The 23929-nt window shown below is 42.1% G+C and overlaps 1 protein-coding gene across 6 annotated transcripts in view; it reads right to left on the reverse strand.

Moving 5' to 3' along the window:
* Positions 1 to 9918: 9918 nt before the first annotated feature.
* Positions 9919 to 23929, reverse strand: part of Tet2 (tet methylcytosine dioxygenase 2) — an 81460-nt gene continuing 67449 nt past the window's right edge. For 4 of the 6 annotated variants that reach the window (XM_006501283.4, XM_011240068.3, NM_001040400.2 and 1 more), the window contains 5 exons: positions 22727 to 22877; positions 19838 to 19927; positions 17582 to 17719; positions 15518 to 15881; positions 9919 to 14432 (listed from right to left, as the gene is read on the reverse strand). In XM_006501283.4, coding sequence (XP_006501346.1) covers positions 12979 to 14432; positions 15518 to 15881; positions 17582 to 17719; positions 19838 to 19927; positions 22727 to 22877 — 2197 coding nt within the window. In that variant the 3' untranslated portion in view covers positions 9919 to 12978. The remainder of the gene's footprint in view (positions 14433 to 15517; positions 15882 to 17581; positions 17720 to 19837; positions 19928 to 22726; positions 22878 to 23929) is intronic. The other 2 variants (XM_006501287.4, XM_006501286.4) reach the window with 1 other exon arrangement.

Here is a 23929-nt window from a genome sequence, read left to right on the forward strand (position 1 = left end):
GGACTCCACTAAACTATTTTGAGAGGCTGTGCACAGAAGTGATGTAGTGGGAGATGGGCTGGTTTAAAGATGGCTGTCCTGTGGCTACCTGTAGCACTATGAAAGTTTCCCGGGGCCTCTCTGCAATTTGAACTGTGTATGAAGACGTCTCTGGACCCATTGTTCAAGGATGATTCAGGGCTTTAGAGCCCGGAAGGAGAGGACTTGGCCTGGCCTCCGCATCACAGAGGAGGGTGTCAGGATACATTCAGGAAGGACTGGTTCCAGCCATGTCCTGGTTTTCTGTGAGCCCTGACCATCACAGGGCACCCACCCAGCTCGGGGTCAGCTTCGCCACAGCTGTTATCAATTTCTTCCCTGGAGGTTGATGGCCTTGCTTTGAATCGCCCCAAGTGCAAAGTGAATTCCTCGGTCAGGCTGGGAGTTCAGTCTGTGAAACTTTTCTCCAGAGGAGAAACTCCCAGCCTGGGGTTTACTGCTCCTGGCTGCTCTCCGAATACCATTTAGAATGAAGAGGGGGTTTTATTTATGCAACTTTCTTGGACCAGCGTTTGGGCTCCTTAACTTTTGTGAGCCTTAAATATTCAAGGCTTGTGTTGAGTTAGTTTCTCCTCCAGTTTCACAAGGATGGAGACAGAGGCTTGGTCAGCACCGGGAAACACGGTTCTCTCCAATGCTCCGCGGTGCTCTGTAGTTTTCTCTTTAAAACTTCCCCTTCGGTCTACCTCTTTTCTCATCTTCTGCCCCTGTTCTCTGAGAACAATTTTCCTTGTTTTCCTACAAACTCAGCCTCTGGTTATGTGGAAGAGGCATGCTCCTTTTGCTCTGCACTTCTTGCTAAGCCCATCTGTATCCATCCTTAAGGGTTACACACTGCTAGCAGGAGTTGAAGAAGCCATGTCATAGAGTGCACATAGCTAGGTGGGGTGTGGCAGGCCTGTAGTCCCAGCCATTCAGGAGGCTGAGACAGAAGGGTTGTGAGTTTAACTTGGGTTGCAGAGTGAGATCAATGTTAACCTGAGTAACTTCTTAGCAACTTAGCAAGAACCTACACACACACAGAGCGCGCGCGCGCGCGCGCGCGTGTGTGTGTGTGTGTGTGTGTGTGTGTGTGTGTGTATGAGGTGAAAATTTACCTGCCCTGAGCATAGACTTCATGAAGAACTGTGCTTGATGAACCAAGAAAACCTATCTCTGGGAGGTGTTGTAGACTCTGGCTATTCGCCATTGCTTGGGTCCTATGTTTATACCACCACCACTTCCAGTGCAAGGATTTATACTTGAGTTCCTCCCCTAAACACTACACAAAAGGCCTTCCTGCCTTTCTTCTGAGTGGCTCAACTTTCCAAGTTAGTTCATTTCACCTAGCTGATCTCTGATTCTATATCCTTTCCTACAAATGCTATATATTTTTGTGACTGAATAATATTCATCTCTCTCTCTCTCTCCCTCTCTCTCTCTCTTTCTCTCTCTCCCTCTGTGTGTGTGTGTGTGTGTGTGTGTGTGTGTGTGTGTGTGTGTGTGTGTGTGTGAAAGAGATAGAGGGTGGAGAAAGCAGGGATAGGGGACAGGGAGATCATGCGTGTGGAAGCCAGGGGATAGCTTCAAGTGGGTCCTTTCCTTCCATCTGGGTCATCTCACTGGATCTTTTGCAATTACTTCTTGAGTATTTGGCATCCTAATCAGGTCCTTGCCTATGCTTCTATTTATAGACATGTCTATAAATGATTTATCAGTTTTCATCTAGCAAATTTCTATTCTACATATTTTAAAATAAATTTCTTAAATGATTTATTTTTTCATCCAATCATTCATTTTATGTGTGTGGGTGTTTTGCCTCCATATGTCTGTATACAATGTGCATACAGTGCTACAGAGGCCAGAAGAGAGGGTCAGATATCCTGAGACTGGAGTGATAGATAGATAGTTGTTGGCCATCTATGGATGCTGAGACTCAAACCCCCAGTTCCCTAGAAGAACAGCCAGTGAGCCATCTCTCCAGCCCTCAATCTTACATTTTATATCAAGATCCTCAATACATTTGAATTGACTTTTAGAGGGATTGAGGGAGAGGGAGGGAGGAGGGGAGGGGAATCTGGTTCCATCTTGCACGTTTGGATTTCTGAGTATCACTTCTTAAAGAGATCATCTTCTGTAACAGGCTCTTGGCAGTATTCTTGAACATAAGATGACTGCACATGTGGGAACCGCCTTTTAAATTTCTTGTCCCTCTATTCCATTCCATTGGTCTGCATGCCTCTCTTTGCTTTAATAAAGAAGGAAAGCAAAACTAATATGATCTGAAATCACATACAAAAATAGAACTGGCTCCTTTTAAAAAAAATGCTTCTATATGAAGTTTAAGATTGGTTTTTCTAACCAGAGTTCATGGCACATGCCTTTAATCCTAGCACTCATGAGGCAGAGACAAGTGGTTTTCTGTGAGTTTGGGGCTATCCTAGTCTGTAAGCAAGTCCAAAGACACCCACAGATGTTATGCAGAGAAACCCTGTATTGAAAAACCAAAACCAAAACTAAAAAAGAAAAGAAAAAGATTGTTTTTTTTTCTATTTCTCTGAAGAATAGCATTGGAATTTTGATGGGGGGTGGCACGTTCAAGGAGGAAATAAAAAATCGTAACACTATGGATTCTGCCTAATCATGAGTAGGGAATGTTTCCCCATGTTCTAGTGCCTTCTACAGTTTTTGAAGCTTGCCACCTCTCAGTTCCTTCATTCCGTTTATTTCTAAGCCACCTCTTTATGAGGGCGGCTCTAAATGGCAGTGCTCCCCTGATAAGGAGTTCAATCTATTTGTGTTAATACACAGAAAAATTATTTACTTCTCTTGGCAATAATTTTTTTTATGCTTTGCAGAAAATGTTTTCTGATGGAGAGTTGAGGGTCACATAAGCCTAGGGTCATATTTCCTGTAAATGAGGAGAATTTTCTTCTTTCTGTTCTTTTACATTTGTTCTCTTGCCTTTTTGTTTTAAGACTTGGAGTTGTATGCTCAGTAAGAATGGGGAGAGGGTTCACCCTTGCCTTATTCCCGATGTTAAAGTTAACTGTAGTTTAGATGCTTTTAGGTTTTCATCGCTTAGTAGGATATTGGCTATACTTTTTATTACATATAGCCAATAATTTGATTGCATACAGCCTTTCTTTTGTTTGTTCTGGTCCAGGTTCCTTTGGTATTTAGTCATGAAAACGTTAAGCTTTGTGAATGGCTCTTTCTACATCTCCTAGGATGGTCGTGTGATTTCTGCCATTGAGTTTGCTCTCCTGCTTTCTTACACACACTGGCTGCTGTGTACCATACCACGTTAGCATCCCTACAATGAAACTTGCGTGGGCATGCTGCACTGGTTTTTTAATGTGTTGTTTAATTTAGATTGTAAGGATGTTGTTGAAATAATTTGCACCTACATTTATCAAGGTCTATAGTTTATTTTGTTGTGGCTTTATCTGATTTTGTTGTCAGAATGACGATGGCGATGTCCCTTCCCTTTCTGTTTGAGGCAATAGTTTGAGAAGCCTTCTTGTGAGCTTTTCTTTGCAGGGCTGTCGAGTTCCCCAGTGAATCTCTCCAGGCCAGGGCTGTTCTTTGAGGGGAACTCTTCGATGTTTCTCCAGTCCCCTTGCTCGTTGCCCAGGTGATTCCTTTTGTTTAATTTTGGTTAAATCTTCTATGTCTAGAAATTTGTTCACTCTCCCCTCCTCTATTTTCCAGTTTATTGGAATATAAATCTTCAAAATATTCTGCATTGCTCTGAATTTCCTTTATATCCTCTGTAATTTGAGCCTTTTAATCCCTGATTATATTGCTTTGTTTTTATTCTTTTTGTTTGTTTGTTTGTTTGTTGTTTTTGTTATCACTTGTGTTTGGTTATCTTGGCTAAAGATTTGGCATTTGTTTTTCCAGTTTTCAAAGAGCCATAGAGAGGAATATAATTTTTAAGGTTTGGAGAGAGGAAAAGGAAGCAAAAAATGATGTCATTATATTATAATCTCATAAAAGAAAATAAAGAAGTAACAACCAACTCTGACCAAGTTTGTGATTCTTTGTTTCTACTTTTTTATTTTTGCCTCAATCTTTTTTAAAATTTATTTTTGTTTATTTATCTATTTTATGAGTGGTCTGATGCATGCATACATCAGATCCCTTTATTAGATGGTCATGAACCTCCAGGTGGGCACTGGGAATTGAACTCAGGACCTCTGGAAGAGCAGCCAGTGCTCTTAACAGCTGAGCACTCTCAGCCCTCTGTTCCAGTCTTTACCATTTCCTCCTAGCTATTGCTTTGGGGTTGGCTTGATGTTTTTCTAAGATCTTCAGGTGCATCATTGTGCTTCTCAGTTTGAGAGATCTGATTTTTTTCTTTTTTTTTTTTTAAATTCTGTTTTAGCCCAGCAGTGATGGCTCATGCCTTTAATCCCTTAATCCTTAATTGGGAGGCAGGAGGACTTCTGAGTTCCATGACAGCCTGGTCTACAGAGTGAGTTCTCTCTCTCTCTTTCTCTCTCTCTCTCTCTCTCTCTCTCTCTCTCTCTCTCTCTCTCTCTCTCTCTCTCTCCCCGTATGTGTGTTTGGCTTGCATGCATGTATGTGTAATTCTGTACATGTATGACATCCATGGAAGGCAAAAGAGGATGCTGGATCCCCTGGAACTAGAGTTATAAACAGTTGTAAGCTGACACGTGAGTGTTGAGTACTAAACTGGGGTCCTCTGCAAGAGCAGCACGCACCCTGAACCTCTAAGGCATCTCTCCAGCCCCAGCTCTGATTTTTAAAAAAAATTATTTCTGTCTTTTTTACTTCTTTTGTTGCATGTTGGAACAAAATTACAAGGACAGTAGGCACTCTTTCCAATGGAGCCATCTCTTTGCCCCCCCCCTTTTTAAAAATAAGCAGAGATATAAACTTTCCTTTTAGAAGTGCCTAACATACATGCCCCAGGTTTTAGTAACTAGCACTCATTTCATTCCATTTAATCTAGTCCTGGAAGTTTACAGTTTTTCCTCCCTGACTCATTCAGTGAGGTACTTGTTCTCGTCCAAGAGTTATTGTTCAGTTTCCAAGTGTTTGTGTCGTTTCTGTAGGTTCTCTTGCTATTGATGCTTGAGTCGATGGTGATCCAATAAGATGTGAGATGTTATCTCAACTGTTTGTATTTATTAGAGTTGTTTTCTGGCCTTAAGTATTTCATTGGGCAATCTAAGGACTTCTGAGAGGGGGCGTCTCCTGGGTGTGCTGGAAGTCAGGGAAGGGACAGCAGGAAGACCTGCACATGTGGAAGGTCTGCTTCCATCGCTTCAAATCCTGCAGAAACAGGAATTCTGTGCAGATAGATGGCCGTTACATGGCTGCAGAAACCGACCCACCTGCTGACCCCAGGCCATCAGACCCTAGTTATTCTCAGTTGATAATATTGCCAGACTGCATCTCTCTGTGCACTTCACTGTCTGAGGGGAGTCTCCTATCCCCTGCATTGCCCAGCTTGTCTGAGACCAGCCAGCCCCTTCCCCACCTGCCCCCACCCTCTACATCTCCATAGTAGCCTCTCTGGCTGTGTCACACCCTCAGGCTACAGTAAGTTGGCTCCCCAGTGGATGACCCCTGTTCTCATAGCTCAGTTTTATACAGTAGATGCTCTCTCAGCAAGACCCCTGTCTCGAGTCCCATAGAATGAGTCTATCACTCAAGGAGTCCTTGTCTCATGAAATCTTATAATCAGATGTGAGTATAGTGTGGGCTGAGGGTTTGTTCTGAGAGCAGAGTGACCATTTCTTTTCCCTAGGGGACTTCTCTTTCCTGTCCCCAATGGAAAGCCACGTGTTGGAAGCTGTGTTAAGGTTGCTTCATTTTAGCATGTCACCCTTTTCTATTTTCTTTTTTTTTTTTTTTTTTTTTTTCTTAAAAGATTTATTTATTATTATATGTTAGTACACAGTAGCTGTCTTCAGATGCACCAGAAGAGGGAGTCAGATCTCATTACAGGTGGTTGTGAGCCACCATGTGGTTGCTGGGATTTGAACTCAGGACCTTCAGAAGAGCAGTCAGTGCTCTTAACCACTGAGCCATCTCTCCAGCCCCCCCTTTTCTATTTTCTTAACTCAGTACTTTTTAGCTGCCTGATCTTTACTGCTCTGAATCTTTATGAACGTGGGAAGCTCTTCTTTGCCTTTTAATTTCTCCTTTTCCTATTGTCCTTTCCACAATCACTTGGACCACATAGCCTGGCCCCAGTTTCACCTCTACTTGAATTTAAGACTTGTTTTCTGGTCTCTGCCTCCCAAGTATTGGGATTAAAGGCAGGTACCACTACTTGCCAGGCTGACAGTTATATCCTGAAGACTTCATGTTAGGTTATTTTACATACTTATTTTTGCCTATATGTAAACTTTTATATTTGGGAGACCAGATTCTATTGGTTGCCCCTCCCCCCTTTCTTTCTTTCTTTTTTTTTTTTTTTTTTTTTTTTCGAGACAGGTTTCTCTTTGTAGCCCTGGCTGTCCTGGAACTCACTCTGTAGACCAGCCTGGCCTCGAACTCAGAAATCTGCCTGCCCTTGCCTCCCAAGTGCTGGGATTAAAGGCGTGCGCCACCACTGCTGGCATATTAGAAGCCTTCTTAGTTTTAGGACTTTCCACTGAAGATGCACCATAGCACGTCACCTTCTTGGGCAACATTGGCTTTCACTCTCAGTAGACATTGTATGCTCTTTGGCTGTGTATGGATGGTGGTTTCACAGTGTTACTAGCTCTGCGGGAGCACAGAAGAGGACCACTGCCTCTGGGAACACTTGTAGTGCAGCAGGCATGTTATGGACAACAATGTGTGTAGCACAGCATGGCCAGCCTGAAGTGCTTGTTCTGCCAGTCACTTGTGTTCCGATAGCAGGAGTCTGCACCCCTCTGTGGCACTCATTCCTAGATCTGCAACAAGTGTATTTAAAACAGGACTGGGGGCGGGGTGGTGGTGGTGGTGGAGGTGGTGGTGGTGGTGGTGGTGGTGGTGGTGGTGGTGGTAGCAGAAACTACACAGACAGGTGGTAACTGGAACCATAATATTTCTTTCTGTACTTTATTGACAATGGCCTCCTAGAAGTGGGACCACAGTCAGAACCATACAAAGATGTCCTCTTGACCTTCTTTGGACATGGAAGATTCATGTGCTTCTGAAATCGTTTCATTCATTGGAAAGCAATCGGTCAAACACAAGAACCCATGGAGGCCACCTGTCACTCCAAGGATAATGCCTAAGCAGGGAGTTAGGGTCCCGTCCACTGAGCTGAGCTCTGAAGCCAGTCACTAGAGGAATCTTCTAGCATGAGGCAAAGGACAGAGCAACAGATTCAATGTCTTCACAAGGCTTACAAATGTTTTACTTAAATGTTCACAATTCCTACCTGAGTCTCACCATAGCTATGATGGGCAGCACGCAGTGTGTTGATCTTCCAACGTTCAGATACTGTCAGGCTAAGTCCAAAGCCGGGTGTTGTCATTAGCATTAGACTTCATAAAGCTCCAATCATGAGACCTCTGTGGGACTGGAAATCTGTCTCAGTGGTCTAAGGCATTTACTGTTCTTGCAGAGTGTGATTCTGTTCTCAATATCACATGACGGCTCACAGACATCTATAATCTTCAGGACCAGGGCATGATGTCCTCTGTAGGCACCAGACACAACCCTGGTGCATGCATCCCCCCCACACCACCCCCCACCTCCACCCCCATCACACATACACACTCAGGCAAAATGTCTATACACATATAAAAGGTTTAAAGCCACTGTGGCTGGGGATGGTGGCACATGCCTTTAATCCCAACACTCGGGAAGAAGAGGCAGGAAGACCTCCAAGTTTGAGGCTCATCTAGCCAACATATTGAGCTTCAAGACAGCCAGGATTACATAGAAAAAAAATCCGGTCTCAAACAAATGGCTACCATGAGAAGGGTGAGAGCGGCACGTTAGCTCAAATTTCTCCCATGCAAAAGATCCAAGCAAGGGATCTGTCACCTTGCCTATGAATCCTCAATCCTGTGATTTTTTTTTTTTTTTACCTTCATCCAGAGGGGGAAAGCAAGGTACTTTTCTGTCACCATTATTTTCCCCAATACCTAAACAGAATTCTCACTTCAGCTCCAATTAAGAACTAATTAGAGAGTAAAATGTCAGGTTGAGTAGACTAAGCATCATTGAAGTAGCAGAAAGAGAAACTGTAGAGAGCAGTCATGGCGTGAATATGTTAGGAAGAGCAGCTCCTTTGGATGAAAAGCCTGGTGCAGACAACCAGAGAAACCTGTGAGAAATTACCTGCTGAGAGCAGTATTTAGACAGGTGGCCTAAAGTGTATTCACAAAGAACCTTGGTTCTGAAGCACACTGCTAAAACTGGAGTAATATAAGTTGCAGTTAATTCCTTTCTAAGTATCCTTTGTGTTCCTTTTCTCCAGGAGGAAGGGAGGGGTGTAAGCAGGGAGCACATGAACCCGCCCCTTCCCCCCACCTCCAGATGTGCGATAGAAGTCAGGAAGCAAATGTTTCAGGAACAGGCTTTGTCCTCATCTTAATTCTGGGGAGAAAGAGGTGCTCCCAGAGCTGTCTTGGATAGAATACTCACCAACAGATGGCTTTTAAACCACCACCAACACCAACTTAAGTTCTGGGGACGTGAGGGGTAGGCAGCTTATTCAATCAAGTCATTCCTCGTGCATTGTGGTTCGTAGGCAGGAGTTAAAGCTAACGTAGAATTATCCCATGTGAGCACTGTTGGATTTTAAAGCCACTCATGGCCCAGGGAAGCAGTAAGTTCTAGAGTAGAAGGGCAGCTGTGTGCAGGTTTGCTCTTGGCAGTTCTAAGGAAACGGTAAGGGACCAATAAAACTCGGTGAGTGCTGGTCTCTGTCATTTCCAGCTGTCTATTCAATCAAGGCTCAACAGCAGGTGCCACTAGCTCCTTTTGTAGTGTGCCAACACACCCTGCCTCTGAAGTTTGGTGGGATGATGGTGGAGAGGGAGCTAGCAGGAGAAGCTTTGGAGGGTCCTCATCTTTGACTGCTCGATGATCTCGAGAGAGTGGGCAGTGGATTTGTAGACATTCAGGCAGATGATGGGTCATGAAAATTATGTGTCCTGAGGACTCAAGTTTAAAAAGTTATCAAGCCACAGCTTCTAAAACAGTGACAGGCTGCCGCCGTTCATGGCAAGGCTGGCCTGGGACAGTTCTAGACACATCTGTCACTTGAGTTCAAAGTTACTAGGTGCCTGGCCCATGCTTCTGCCACTAGAATCAAATTTGGCCCTAGACCAATAGAAAAATATGGAAGAGCAAACTCCTTTATTATCCGCGCGATGCACTTGGGAGTCAGAGATGAGGACTGCCAGGTCTGGAGTGGCACGACAGCCAAGGCTACACAATGATAGCCTGTCTCAAACAAAACAAACCAACCAAATGCCCTCCATTTTGGGTAATGTTAGGTTGTTTAACTATGCCCTATGGATATAGTTTCAGCAGAGTGCAGCGAGGTTGCAGACTGGCATGGCGTGAATGCAGAGAACTTGTATGGAGTTGGGGCAGTTCTGTTTCAAGCTCCCCAAAATTACATGGGACAAGTATGTCTGGTACTGCTAGGGCAATCTTTCCCACAAACACTTATGGAAACCTCTGATAGGCAGAAAGAGGAACATGAACAGGCTAAGATTACAAAACAGGGTCAGATGGCCTTTCATGGTTATGTACAAAAGAAGTAGGCTGAAAGTGAGGAGATGGCATGGTGAGTAGATCTGACTGAGAACTTTAGATTTAGGTTACCATGTTTAAGAACTATGCAAAAAGTATCTTGTAAAACAACAACAAAATCGCTCCATTCCATTTTACCTCAATTATGGAACAAAAACCTCTGCAACAGAATACTTGAGTGCATTAAATAAATATAAATTTTATTAAAAACACTCACATGGCGTTATCAGGAATGATATAATAAACAGCTTTAAAATAAACTGCATTCATAACATTACAATACTTACAGTATTTATAACCACCCTCAGATTGTATAAACAAAGCCAAAATCTCAGGAAGTAAGCTACATTAAAAAATAAAGCATAGAAAAATGCACACAGAAGTTCATTATCTTAGTGTCAAACTGCAAAAAAACAAAAAACAAAACCAAAAAAAAAAAAAAAACCCTAACAAGTTAACCAAACTACCTTGTAAAGTGAACTATACATCACTGTGCGTCAATCAAGATGAAAAATTCATTCAAGTAATGTTGACACCAAGCAGAAGCACTTGTATCGAGTATGGCTATGTAGTCAAGCTGTTCCTATAGAAGCAAATCACAGATCTGCCTCCCACTTGATCTAATGGACAGAGGTGGGATGTCACTGCCTTCCTCCCTACACCACCCATCCTCTCAAACCACACTTACTACTCCTGTTGGCCAGCAGTTTGACAAATGACAGTGGGTGACATGTAAAGCAAATATTCCTTAGGGATGGCTGGCTCAAAAAAAAAAAAAAAAAATTGCCAAGCACACCTTGCAGGAACCTGATGTGGACTCAACATCATGGTTTGGAAACCTTGTGGTTTTTGTTTTTGTGTGTGTGTGTGTGTGTGTGTGTGTGTGCAAGGCAGACATTCTGAAAGTTTTTAGTGACAAATGTGACTGATGGTAAATTACAAAGGTCTCCACTGACGCAAAGCTATTTGCAAAGCTAGTAAGCAACACTGTATTTAGGCCACAATGTAACAACAGTCCTATTGCACAGCACACCACCAGCTTCTAGGACTGTCCAGCTGCAGTCCAAAGCTGTCCTCGTCACTAGATCAGAAGCCATTACCGGCGATGTCTTGTACCCCCCATCTCCCTCTGCCAGCTCAGGGCTTCCTATTTTACACTTTTTACTCTGCTGAATGCCAACTCTCCAAAATTTACAATTGAAAGGTGACAAAATTTATAAAATTAGTTTTCAGTTATCAGTACATATACAAGCAAACTACGAGGGATTGCAATCCTCTGAAAGCGAATATATTAACCGACAACTTTGCATAAACAGATGACATGTTAGCATAAGGAGAATGAGCTGAAATATCCCTGAATTTTTAGAACAAAAAGTTTGAGATTCAAGTTATACTTGCTAAGAAATCAAGTATTTAAAAATGGTATGTCTTAATACAAAGATTTAAAAAAAAAAAAAAAAAGAAAAATGGTGGTCTACAATGCTCTAAGCCTCCACTGTTAGCTCAGTATCCCATTGCCTAGCTAGTGTTGAGGTATGACGACAAGTAGGAACACCACTCCAACTTTGAATGGATTCTTAGCTCACATTAAGATCTATGTGGAGCAATCTGGGTAGCACCATCGTGATGTGAATTTTTCTTCAATCTCATATATTATATATATATATATAATATATATATACACATATGTATATATTTAATTTTTTACAGTACTAAAATACTAAAGCATTGCATTAAAAAAGGTTGTTTTACAATTTAATTTACTATACAACTCTTTTTTACCTTTTAATACAAATTAATGTTTAAAATCACCATAAACCAGCTGCCTATTCTCTTTCGGTTTTTGTTGGTTGCTCTGTAACCAGTAGAGTCCTATGGACTTAACCATGTCTTCTCAACTTCTGCGGGTTTCAGTCCACTCAACCTTCCTGGTATATATAACACTTAGCTAAGAAAAGACACCACAAAGCATGTAATGAACACAAAGGCAGCCTGCTGTTCTGAAGAACATACAGGTCTGTGTGTGGGACAACATGGACTTAAGTGGGCAAGCTTTGCTCTGTCTGCAGCACCAAGGCTAATTATCACCTGCAATTAACAGACGTTCTTAAGCTGTATACGCAGGAGGGATGAGCTTGCCCTACCACCGTTTTACAGGATAGCAAGTAAGGTGAGCACCAAAAACTGTTATTTGTTTTCTGTGGACTAGCATATCCATTCAGCTTCGGTTTGGATTGTAACAGGCCTGATACTGCTCATCAGCCGATAGTGGCTAAGAGCAAAGCAAATGTTTCCTTAAAAGGAAACAAAACAAAACCACTTTTAATCCTAAATGAAAGTAAACTTTTTTTTGTTTTGTTTTTATGTTTTAGTACCTTAGCATTGCCCAAGTTGCCAAAGCTTAGGTAGGCAAAGTGCTTTTCTAAGACACAACTTAAAATATTTCAGTACACATGTGTAAGTGTGCATATCTATACATTATAGTCCTACAAGGACATCGGTGGATAACTACAATCCAGAGGCCTTTGAAATGTCCACATTTTAAAAACTAAGCTGAATAATTAAGATAGAAATGTAAAATCAGAGGTACCCCAGTGCCTCCAGGGCCCTCGACCACACTGGCTAGATGATAGAAGGCATTGATTTTTCAGCTATTAAAAACACCATTTGTAGCACCATTTAATGTTAACACCCAAACAGATTCAGTGTTTTGCCATTATTCACTTAAGCTTTCTGTAGCTACTTTGATAAATAAGTTATTAAGATTACAGTAAAAAACCTGCATGTTAAAAAGTCTTAGTTCCAGTATTTCTTCAGTACATCATACGTCAGCACCAGATGATCCTGCAACTGCTCTACTACAGCGCTGTGTCCCACGGTTACACACGCTGAGTACTAGAAGCAGTTACGTGTAGAGTGCTGAGGGGCATGGCACACGCATGACCTCAGCCAATAAGAGAACCAGTGGTTTTCAAGACAAATGTCCAGCGCTTCCTTCCCACTGTGCCCTTGCATAGGATGCTCTTCCTGAATGCCACCATGGACCACGGGAGAGATTAAATATAATGATAAAATAAACTATTTTGCTGGTGAGCTGACAGCCCCCCCCCAATAAACATACACACAAACACACACTGCATTTGTCACAGATGCTGTGACCTGTCCCTACGGCCCATGCCATGAAAGACATACTGCTCACAGGTCGTCCTTGGTGGTCTGGCCTAATGGCCAGCGTCATACAAATGTGTTGTAAGGCCCTGTGACCTGAGTGAAAGCATATGGTGATGTAGTCACGGTAGAATCCGTAGTCACAGACCCTGTGTTCTCAGCAAGAGACTGGATGAAACGCAGGTAACTGGGTTCCTGTGGCCCTGTGGGCTCACGCTTTTCCTGTTTGCCATGATTTTTCTGAGACACGTGGTCTGATCCATTCTTTCCGCACTCTTCCTCTTTCCGGGCCTTTTCAGCCATTTTGGCTTCCCAGAGAGCCAAACAATGTTTTGGTAGAAACAAATTCTTATGCCTATACAGTACAAGTGAGATCCTGGTGGGGTGATTCCGGTCGGGATCGTTTACTTTGGTTGTGGCATGAACCTCACACTTTGCACACTCAATAAGAATTGACCCATGAGTTGGAGCTATAGCCACCCCTCCAATGCAAGGATCCTGAAAGTTGTGCTCACTATCTGACCAATACTCAATTTCCTGCACAGCAGCTGCATCCTGGCCTGACACCTCAGGCTGCTTCTCCTGACTGCTGCCAGTCAGACTGTATAATAGTTCTTGGGCAGAAGCAGTTCTATCATGATTAAACCCTGGAAGCACTCTTGAGAGCCCATTGGCTATGTTGTCATTCTCCTTGTTGTGGAAGGCGTGGCTGGAACTGCTCCCCGAAGCTGCTGCCGTGTAGCTGTAGATCGTGTGAGAGGGTAGATGATGCTCACTGGTTTTGTAGTCAGTGTGTGGGTGGCTGTATGGTGATCTGGAGGCAGCTCCCATGAAATGACTATCCATCTTGGGGGTGGGGTAAGGAGAAAACGTTGCTAGGTGGTGTACATTTGGTTTTAGGGTGGAGTTAGTAGTGAAGGCATCTCTCTGCATATTTTGGTTTCCATAACTTAAGTACTTAGAGGGACTGTCCCCAAACGTCTGTTGGTGAAGGGTGTGGATGGGTGGTAAGTTCTGATTGGTGAGATGGTCCTGGTTTGGATATCTATGTAGATCCCTGGACTGAGCCTGGGGGGAATAAGAACCTAAGAAAGGGGAACCATTGTCCACTGGCACACTCCCATTGTATGGAAAAGGTGCATATTGGTTATTCTGATTCAAAAGCCCAAGGTAGGGGTTCATGTAATTAGAAGGATTCAAATATGAACCCGAGGCATGAGATGAAGTGGGGTAAAAGTTCACATGGTTGGTATCTCCATAAATATCTGAGGTGTGTGCTGAGCTGGGATAAGGACTGTGAGGAGTAGGCTGTCTCGTGTAGACACTGGTGGATCCAGAACAATGAGAACCAACAGACTGAGAGTTACCGGGCATGATATGCTGTGGCTGTGGCTGTGGCTGAGGTGTCGTCTGCGGCTGCGGCTGAGGTGGCTGCGGCTGCTGTGGCCTCTGCCCTTGCTGAAGGTGCCTCTGGAGTGTTGGTGGCTGCCGGATGACCGGGCCCGAAAGCTGCGGTTGTGCTATGGAGAGGGTAGGAGAGAGCAGGTACAAACACATCTAAGAATGGAGATACTTAATATATGCAAGAGCATAGACAAGCCCTGCAAGCAAGGACAAAGGAAAGCGAGGGCTTTGAGCATTGTCACCCATAATTTTGTGTCTGAAGCCATAGAAGAAACACGCCAAACTTTTAATGGTGCATGTTGGTAATGTGCGTTACCCCACCCTCACTCCAGAGTCATTCAACATGCCTCTGCCCACTCTACCTATCTACCTCTGCTTAGTTCAATGCCAACCTAGCTTGATAACAAAGACTCTACTATAATGGTGCCCCCTCAAACCCTACTATTCCTGAAGGAAGGGAACAGTTTATTTTACTTTACTTCTTAATGACCTGGCACATGGCAGGACTTGTCAAAAATGGAATGGCATTTATCTATACCTAAAGAGAACATTTCCCGGCAAGGACATTTACATGGCTGCATGTAGAGAGCACCTTGTGGGAATGTTCCCCTTGAGAACCATGCACTGGGAAAATGGACCTGCAGTGGCACTTTTGGGAAATGAACAGTGTTATCATGGAAACCAGCAAGGAGGGGACTTTTACCTCTCAGAGCAAAGAGGACTGCTTAAGGAAACACTGGATTTCTTTTTAGTAGCTCTAATTATAGACATACAGCAAGGGTTATTATTTATGGTGCCCAGTGCTCCTCCGTTGGGACTAAGGCAGAGTTTGATGAGTGTGGAACATTACCTAAGCGAGAACCAACCTGTCTATGAAAGAATACTCAGTTCACCCTTTATCCCGCAAACGAGTTTGGACTTAGTTCAGTATAGCACTGTTTTAATTTCTATTCAGTCCTGTTCTTTGCATTCTGAGAGGGTTCACTTTCATAGTTGCTCGCAATCCCCCTACTGGTCTACTGCATCTGTGTCCAGTGCTCCCCTCCTTAAGCTTGGTGAGATATTACGCCATGATTCACATTAATTTTGGCTTGTTATTTGTACCCTGAACATTTGAGGGAGCATTATGATAGACTAGTCAGACCGTGATTGCTAACACTTCCCAGCAAGCTCACACAGCCTTAAGTGTCACACAGCTTACCTGTCATTTGTTTCATATGGCTTGCATTTTCCATCAGCTTTGTATGTGAGGAAGACTTTCCCTTCTCAGTCCTACTGGAGCAGTTCTCCAGAGAGGAACGCTTTCGAGCTGCTTTCTTGGTCTTGGCTTTCTTGGGCTCCGCTTTCTTCTTGCAACTCTTGGGCAGCTCTCCTATCCTTATGACCCTTCTCCTCCGAAATGACTGCAGAACCTCAATGGACCCCATCCGTATCTTCTTCTCCTGGCCTTCCGTACTCCCAAACTCATCCTCAGGGGCGATGATGTACATAGGCAGCACGTGGAACTGCTCATCCTCAGGCTTAGCTCCGACTTCTCGATTGTCTTCTCTATTGAGGGTGACCACCTGAAGCGGATGTGAGATGTTCCAAGCTCAGTTGTAGGTCCAGAAAGAAAGTGTGTGCATGGGCCTCCCTAGCAGTATCCACATGCGTGTTGGATGAGGGACATGCATATTATTAAAACCAGATCTGCCTGTTTTAACGGAAGACAATGTACAAATGGAGGAAATAGGTAGAGAAAAAGACCATCTCCCTTTTTATACTTTTCAAGAATAGAATTGGCTATTTTCATGGACTTCTAGAGCCATGCTTCTTCCAAATGAAATGAAGCACTGGCCTGCTTTCTGTAACACATGGCAGATGCATGTCTTTCAAAAGAAGCTACAGCCCTCTTCTTCCAGCACATGCAATGGGATGGGGAAGGATGACAACAGGACACACAGCTCTATGTCCCCCAGACCTGACTCCTAACTCTCCATGTGTAAAAAACTTGCTATACTCAAGAAAAAGAAAAAAAAAAAAAAAACCAAGATGCCAGTTGAATGTATGTCATGCATATCTTCATGCATCCTCTTTTGCTTGCTCTGATCTTAACTATAATCATATTAATTGATAATTGGTAAGTGGAGAAAATAAAACTTAAAGGACATACATAACAAGGAGTGGGAGATATCCCTGAAGGGAAAGAGTGGTTTCTAAATGACTAATGTGAAGAACTGGTTCCCAAACTCATGTCTCTGAATGTTTCTTTTACAAATACACCAGCATTCAATTCCCACCCAAGTGCCTTTCCATCCTGCCTTGTAGCCCCTGGGATCATCCAAAGGCAGGCTCATTGCTCATTGCCATTTCTTTATAGAACGAAGAGCAGTCTACATGGCTGCACTATTGTGATTATACTACAGCCTCAGACAGGGCTGACTAGGGTCATGAGTAGCTTATTTTCCTGGATCTAACTTCAAACTATGGCAGGTAGCTAATATACCTCAGAGTCTGTGTTTAGAATGGAGGCTGTATTAATCCATTGTGCTACCGTGCTATGTAGGCATGAGCTCTTGTGGTCTGATTGTACATAAGTCACAAGTGAATGACAGGAAGTGACAATTACTTTCTACCTTCCTTTTGGGGACAGGGTATCTCAGGGAGCCTGAAGGACACCGATCTTGCTGGTTGGCTGGATAGCAAGCCTCAGAGATTCCTGTGTCCACTTTCCCAATGTTGAGTGATTAACAGCACTGGGTATAGGTATAGGGGATTCAGTTCTTCAGCTTGAAGGTAAGTGTCTTCCTGGCTGAGCCACTTTCCCAGCTGAATTTCGATTTTTCTTTTTAAAGATTTTTAAATTAAGTGTATGGATGTTTATTGTACGGGAACTAGCATGACTGCAGAAATCAGGAATGTCCCTAGAGCTGGAGTTACAGGTGGTGGTGAGCTCTGGGTACTAGGGATGGAACTCAGATCTTCTCCAGACCCACATTATTTTCTTGACAAGCACTTTGAAATAACAATGTATAGACACAATTTAGATTAGTACTAAGACCACCCAAATTCTTGTGTGGTTGTCAGCATTTCTGCTAATGTGCCACTTAGTTGTGAGAGGGCTAGTAAGGTCACCTGTCACCTAGGAAGGCCACGGGAACATAATCTATCCATGAAAACACATGGCCTGGTGACCCCTGCTGAAAGCACAGTGCTCTGTGCCAAGCACTGTACAGCTTGTGCTTGTCAGTGGCAGACGCTGCTAGGATCGTGGGGTGCCACTTACCACTGTACTGCCATTTGGCATGTTCTGCTGGTCTCTGTGGGAATGAGCAGAGAAGTCCAAACATGCAGTGACTCCTGAGAATGGCCGGCCTTCCTTCAGACCCAAACAGCAGTCTGGGGCTTGGTGTTCAAATTCAACCTGACAGACAGATGTGTGTCAATGGGAAAGTTCTTTAGACTTTTGCACTTTATATCTAGAGCATAATGGAATGACCAAAAATAGAGCACACTATTACTGAGGAAAAGGCTTCTCGGTGTAGTAAGGTAAGCAATCTAGCACTGCCAGGTCCCACATTTCCCCATCCGTTTCCTCCCTCCAAACCCTCACTTATAACCCTCCCTGCTCTCTTTCAAATTTATGCCCAAACTACTCATTAGTGAAATATGTGAGTGTGTGTGTGTGCACATGCACAATTGTTATGGTAGCACATACTCCTAAATATGACTTGCCCATGAACACATGTTAAGTAGCATTGATGGAAGGCAGCCTTACTTTGATCTATGTGAACACCCACGTAACCACTGCTATAAACAAATCAGGTCTATATACCCATTCCTCCCCTAAAGTTTCTGCCAGTCTCTGGTGTTTTCCCTCCTGCTTTGGTCAGACCTACCACACAGACAAATGAGGATTACAACACATTTAAAGTCTTCTACATGCTCCAGGAAATAACCCAAGTAAAATGAAAATACATGGGATGGAAGAAAATCTGCGTAGATGGTTTTTCTGATTAGTTATTATCCAGAATCTACTTTTTAAATAAAAATTCAATCACTTCATCCCTCCTCGCCTTTCACGTACCCTTTTCTCTGTGTGCCCCATCCTAGCTGTTATTATGTGACAGTTGCTTGTTTTTTAACACTTTCTTTTGTTTTTAAACACATAGAAGACATATTGATCTCTTGATACCTGTAGTTATAACAGGCTTTTGCTCAAGCACAAAGGGTGATTGTTGTGGGGGTGGGGGTAGGGTGTTAATCTTTGAGACTGATCTCATATAGCTAACTAGTGAGCCTTCACCTTGCAAAATCAGCAAATACGGGTTTTGTTTTTCTTTTTGTTTACTTTTTTTCTTTCTTCATGGACAAAGTCTAACAATAACTTGACACCTGGACCCATGTGTAATAAAACAACTGTATAGATAGTCCTGTAAAAATCAGGGTAACATGATTTAAACATATTGAATAAAATCTTCACATGGATATAAATTAGATAAACCATCATGGAGATTTAATTTTTTTAAGGCTGAAAACCAAACGTGTGCACTTTTAGCAGTGAAATTCATACAATAGAAACAATTCAAGTAGTTCTAAGGATTAAGAAAACAATAAGAGTGCGGCTGGAGAGACACCTAAGTAAAGAGCATTTGAATCTTGCAGAGACAGTAACCCAAATATTGGTTTACAGCTGTCTATAATTCCAGGTCCAGGGGACTCAAGGCCCTTACCGTGCAGTGCATTCATACAAATGCAGGGAGGCTGCCCCATACATGAAAAGGAGAAGTGGCTTTATAAAGGCTAAAAAAGAAGTCACTCTTGGAGCTGAGATGAAAGGATGGACCATCTAGAGACTGCCATATCCGGGGATCCATCCCATAATCAGCTTCCAAACGCTGACACCATTGCATACACTAGCAAGATTTTGCTGAAAGGACCCTGATATAGCTGTCTCTTGTGAGACTATGTCAGGGCCTAGCAAACACAGAAGTGGATGCTCACAGTCAGCTATTGGATGGATCACAGGGCCCCCAATGGAGGAGCTAGAGAAAGTAACCAAGGAGCTAAAGGTATCTGCAACCCTATAGGTGGAACAACAATATGAACTACCCAGTACCCCCCAGAGCTCATGTCTTTAGCTGCATATGTAGCAGAAGATGGCCTAGTCGGCCATCAATGGAAAGAGAGGCCCATTGGTCATGCAAACTTTATCTGCCTCAGTACAGGGGAATGCCAGGGCCAAGAAGTGGGAGTGGGTGGGTGGGGGACTTTTGGGATAGCATTGGAAATGTAAATGAAATAAATACCTAATAAAATAAATAAATAAATAAATAAATAAAGTCACTCCTTCAAAAAATAGTTTTGGGGCTGGAGCTGGCAGTGCACACCTTTGACCCCAGAATTTAGGAGTGGAGGCCAGCCCATCCAGGACAGTCAAGGCTAATACTACTCAGAGAAACCCTTTCTTGAAAAAACAAAAGAAAGTTTTGGACTGGCCAGGTCACCAGTAATGGCATTTGACAATAAAAAACTCACTTACCTGATTATTGTATGCATCGGGTGCAAGCTTCTTGTATATTGGAGCAATGACAGTAGCCAGGTTTTGCAAATGAGAACCTAGTCTCTCTTCCTGTACAAAAATGATTCAACAAATTAAATTCTAAATTAAACATGGTTATATAAATGTGTACATGCATTTAGACATGACACAGTCTAAATTATTCCCAAGTATAATGTGTTTCTTATTGTAGGAAATATCTAAATCTTTGTTTAAAAAAAAAAAGAACAGTTCTAATATGAATTTGTATGTGCTATCTACCATGTGCTATCTATTTGGATTTGGGTATGATGGTCTCTACTTTGCATGCAGACAACTGACAATTTGTAAACACAAGCCTCCACTGGGGGTGGAGTGCTGAACAAGCCAGCTGGCTCATGGAAACAAACACTTTTCCCTCTCACTATTCAAATGTTCGTTAAGGAAGATGAACTACTACATCTGACTACTTCTAAGCACTTCCTAAGTTTAAATGAAGTCTCTATAGAACTTACTGGACATTTTAAGTGTGGATAAAATTCTCTGGACTAACTACATTCAATGCTGAGCAGTTTGTTTAAAAAATGGAAATACTGTTACATCCCCACTATCCCATGCTCACAAAGAAATGTTTCCAATAGGCTTCTAAAGTGGCATGACCTAAATTCCCTCTGACACCATCTAATTTCAAATTGCTACTGTTGAACAATCTTGGGAGGCTGGGAGATAAAGCTCAGTTAGCAATTGCTGCTCTTCTAGTGGACCAAGACTTGTTTCTTCTCATTTATGCTGAGTGGCTCGCCAGCACAGTAACTCAGTTCCAGGTGACTTCTGGGCTCCAGAGCCCCTGCATGTGCAAGCACAGGGAGCTAAGGTGGAACCTGAGTACTCACGTAAAAGATGGGGACCCATAACAGTGCTGGGGTGGTCAGAGCAAAAGGAAAGCTGGGGCTTCTTTCTCTGATACCCATTCTAGTCAAAACAGCCTTGAGTTCAATGAGAGGCTTCTTCTCAAAAAGGGATAAAGGAAGATGCGCATACGCATGTGTGAATGCACACAGAAATGCATGACACACGAATCCAGAGATGCAAACTTTAGTAGGTAGGTAGAGTTGGCTGTGCAGCAGGCCTGCTTAAGAAAAATCTTGCAGGGAAGTGGTGGCAAACGCCTTTAATCCCAGCACTTGGGAGGCAGAAGCAGGAGGATTTCCAAGTTTGAGGCCAGCCTGGTCCAGGGCTACACAGAGAAACCCTGTCTCAGAAAAAAAAAAAAAAAAGAAAAAAAAAGAAAGAAAGAAAGAAAGAAAGAAAGAAAGAAAGAAAGAAAGAAAGAGAAAAGAAAAGGAAAAATCTTGCTTACTTGCATAATTTATATTTAATATTATAACTTTAATATTAAAGATAACATTTCCCTTTAAGATGAATATATCAAAGTTAATAACAATGTGTGGATTTTAGCACTTTAGATTCAATTTAATTTTTGGTCATTGGTTTTTGGTCATTCAGCTCTTAATTAAATCCTACAATCTTAAAAGTATTGTCTGCCAGAGAATCTTTATTTTAAAAGATAAAAAGTTTGATGGTTTTAAGTGAGAAATCAGTGTTCGTTTATTTGAACTGAATATGTATACTAAAATATCAACCTGTTTTAGTTGCTTGAATTCATATATACTGCAGTAACTTAAATTGAGATATTAGAAATAGTTTAAGCATGAGTTCCATAATTTAAACTTGAAAGTGAATATCACAAATCCTAATTTTAGTTTTCTGATGTCCCTTTCTGATACCTGGGGCAATGAATTATGCCACTTTGAGCAGAAGCCATGTCTCCAATAAAGTATTCCTTCCTTTAAAAAAAAAACCCAATATTTATTGATATGTATTGGTAGTTTACTTGCATGTGTCTGAGTGTCAGATCCCCTGGAACTGAAGTTACAGGACAGTTGTGAGCTGCCATATGGGTGCTGGGAATTGATCTCAGGTCCTCTGGAAGAGCAATCACAGAGCTCTTAACCACTGAGCCATCTCTGCAGGCCCTAAATCCACACTGTCTTTGCCCTTGTTTGCAACATGATTCACTGCCATAGTAATTCCCAGTAGTATCATAGATCTTTCAAGCAGGATAAGTTTTAATATGCAAATATTTCTTATTTGGTACTGGCAAATTTTTGTCCAAATACTCTATGAAATAGAATGTTAAAGGGAGCCTCAATGTTATACATCAGTGTGAAATTACATTGAGAAATCAGAATGACATAAACATGGTCTATTGCCCATATTACAGACTTTTCTTTACACAGAGCCTCACTCTTTAGTCCAGGCTAGCCTAATCAACTTAATTTACTCTTGGCATGGGTACTCTATAAAGGCCTATGTGCTGGCTAGTTGTGGCAACTTGATACAGCCAACCATTTCAAAATGCCACCATGTAGGGAAGCCTGTGGCTCATATTCCTGATTGTTGATTGATATAGGAGGGCCCAGCTCACTGTGGACAGTGCCACCCCTGGGCTGGTAATCCAGGGTACTATAAATGGCTCTATCAAGCAACAGGGAACAAACCAAGACAGTACACAGCCCCTCTGAAATAGTTCTGTGCCTACACTGACCTCCCTGTATGAACTACAAGCTTTAAGGCAAAATAAGCCCTTTTCTTCCCAAGTTGATTTTGGTCATGGTGTATAGAAACCTTAGCTTACTGCTCACAGGTCAGAATAATTTGTGCTGCTATATATATATATATTCATGATAAATTTATAAAATATTTTATGTTTAGGGGGTTAGCCAGAATATGTAGGTTCATCTGAGATGAAATTCCTTCTTGAGTATGACAGGTCATTAGGCTCATTGATTCTGTATGAAAAACAGGTTATAGATTAGGAAACAAACCAACCTCTTTTGGCTCAGCTCCATGTAGCCTAAATTTCCTTGGTTTCTTGCTTCTGGCAAACTTACATCCATTATAGTACATGCTCCAAGAACAACCAAAAGAAAAGGAGGCACCACAGGTCTCTGGATTCTCACCCTGACAACAACAGTTTCTACTGAGAGAACACAGGCATTAGAAATAGTCTCTGACAATAGCCATTGTGTGCTACTGAGCCATTTGCATGTCTTACAGAGGTAAGACTAATTTCTACCTTTCAAATGTTGACTGAGTGTACCTAGAGTTCATGTCATTGTGTAATGTGTGTCAAAGAAAACTTCATGCATTGTTTGGCCAGCCCAATTTTCTCATTCATCTTCATTGTGTTCTAAACTGTCTTATTATTTTTGTGATGATCAGTTAATATATACTTGGTGAATTATTTATAAGTGTAATATTATATACACATTCTGATAAGGGGAAGAAAAACTACCAAATGTTCTACAAATTACCCTGACACCTAGCCAATAAAGATAACTAAACTATTGATCTAGTTCCCTTGATGAACACAGATGAACAAAATCTTGCAAATCATATTTAAGAACACATTAAGATCATACATTCTGTTAGAGTTGGTTTCCAACTTGGCTCAACACACAAATGAAATAATTCTCAAACAGACATGAACATTCCTCCACAAGAAGTGCTAAAGAAACTAGGAATGGAAAGAACCTGTTGACATAAGGGTCCGTGATGAAGCCAGTAAACATATACTAAATGGTGACCAATTCCTTGCACATCAAAAGTGGGGCAAGATTATTTTTTACCACTGCCCTTCAATGCTCAGTCTTTTCAGCAAACTCCAGAATACAAAATCAACATGCAAAAGAAGATTTTGCAGATAGCATGTTCAAGTTTACTCCCTAGCACCCACATCAGTTAGCTCATAATTGCCTATAGGTCCAGTTCCAGGGGAGTCCTGTGGGCACTAGCATGAACCCACTCAGATATTCACAAAAAAATAAAAATTTCATGACAATGAAATTTCCTAAACTTAACAAGAACATTCCCACACTATTACCAAATAGAAATGCATAAAACTAACCGAAGAGGTAAACGACCTCCACAATGAGAAGTATTTGGGCATTGACTTAGGCAGTATTATATAATGGCTGCATTGATAAAATGAATCTATAGATTCAAAGCAATCAAATTTCTAGTTACATTCTT

Source organism: Mus musculus, chromosome 3 (assembly GCF_000001635.26).
Source record: "Mus musculus strain C57BL/6J chromosome 3, GRCm38.p6 C57BL/6J".
NCBI lineage: Eukaryota > Metazoa > Chordata > Mammalia > Rodentia > Muridae > Mus > Mus musculus.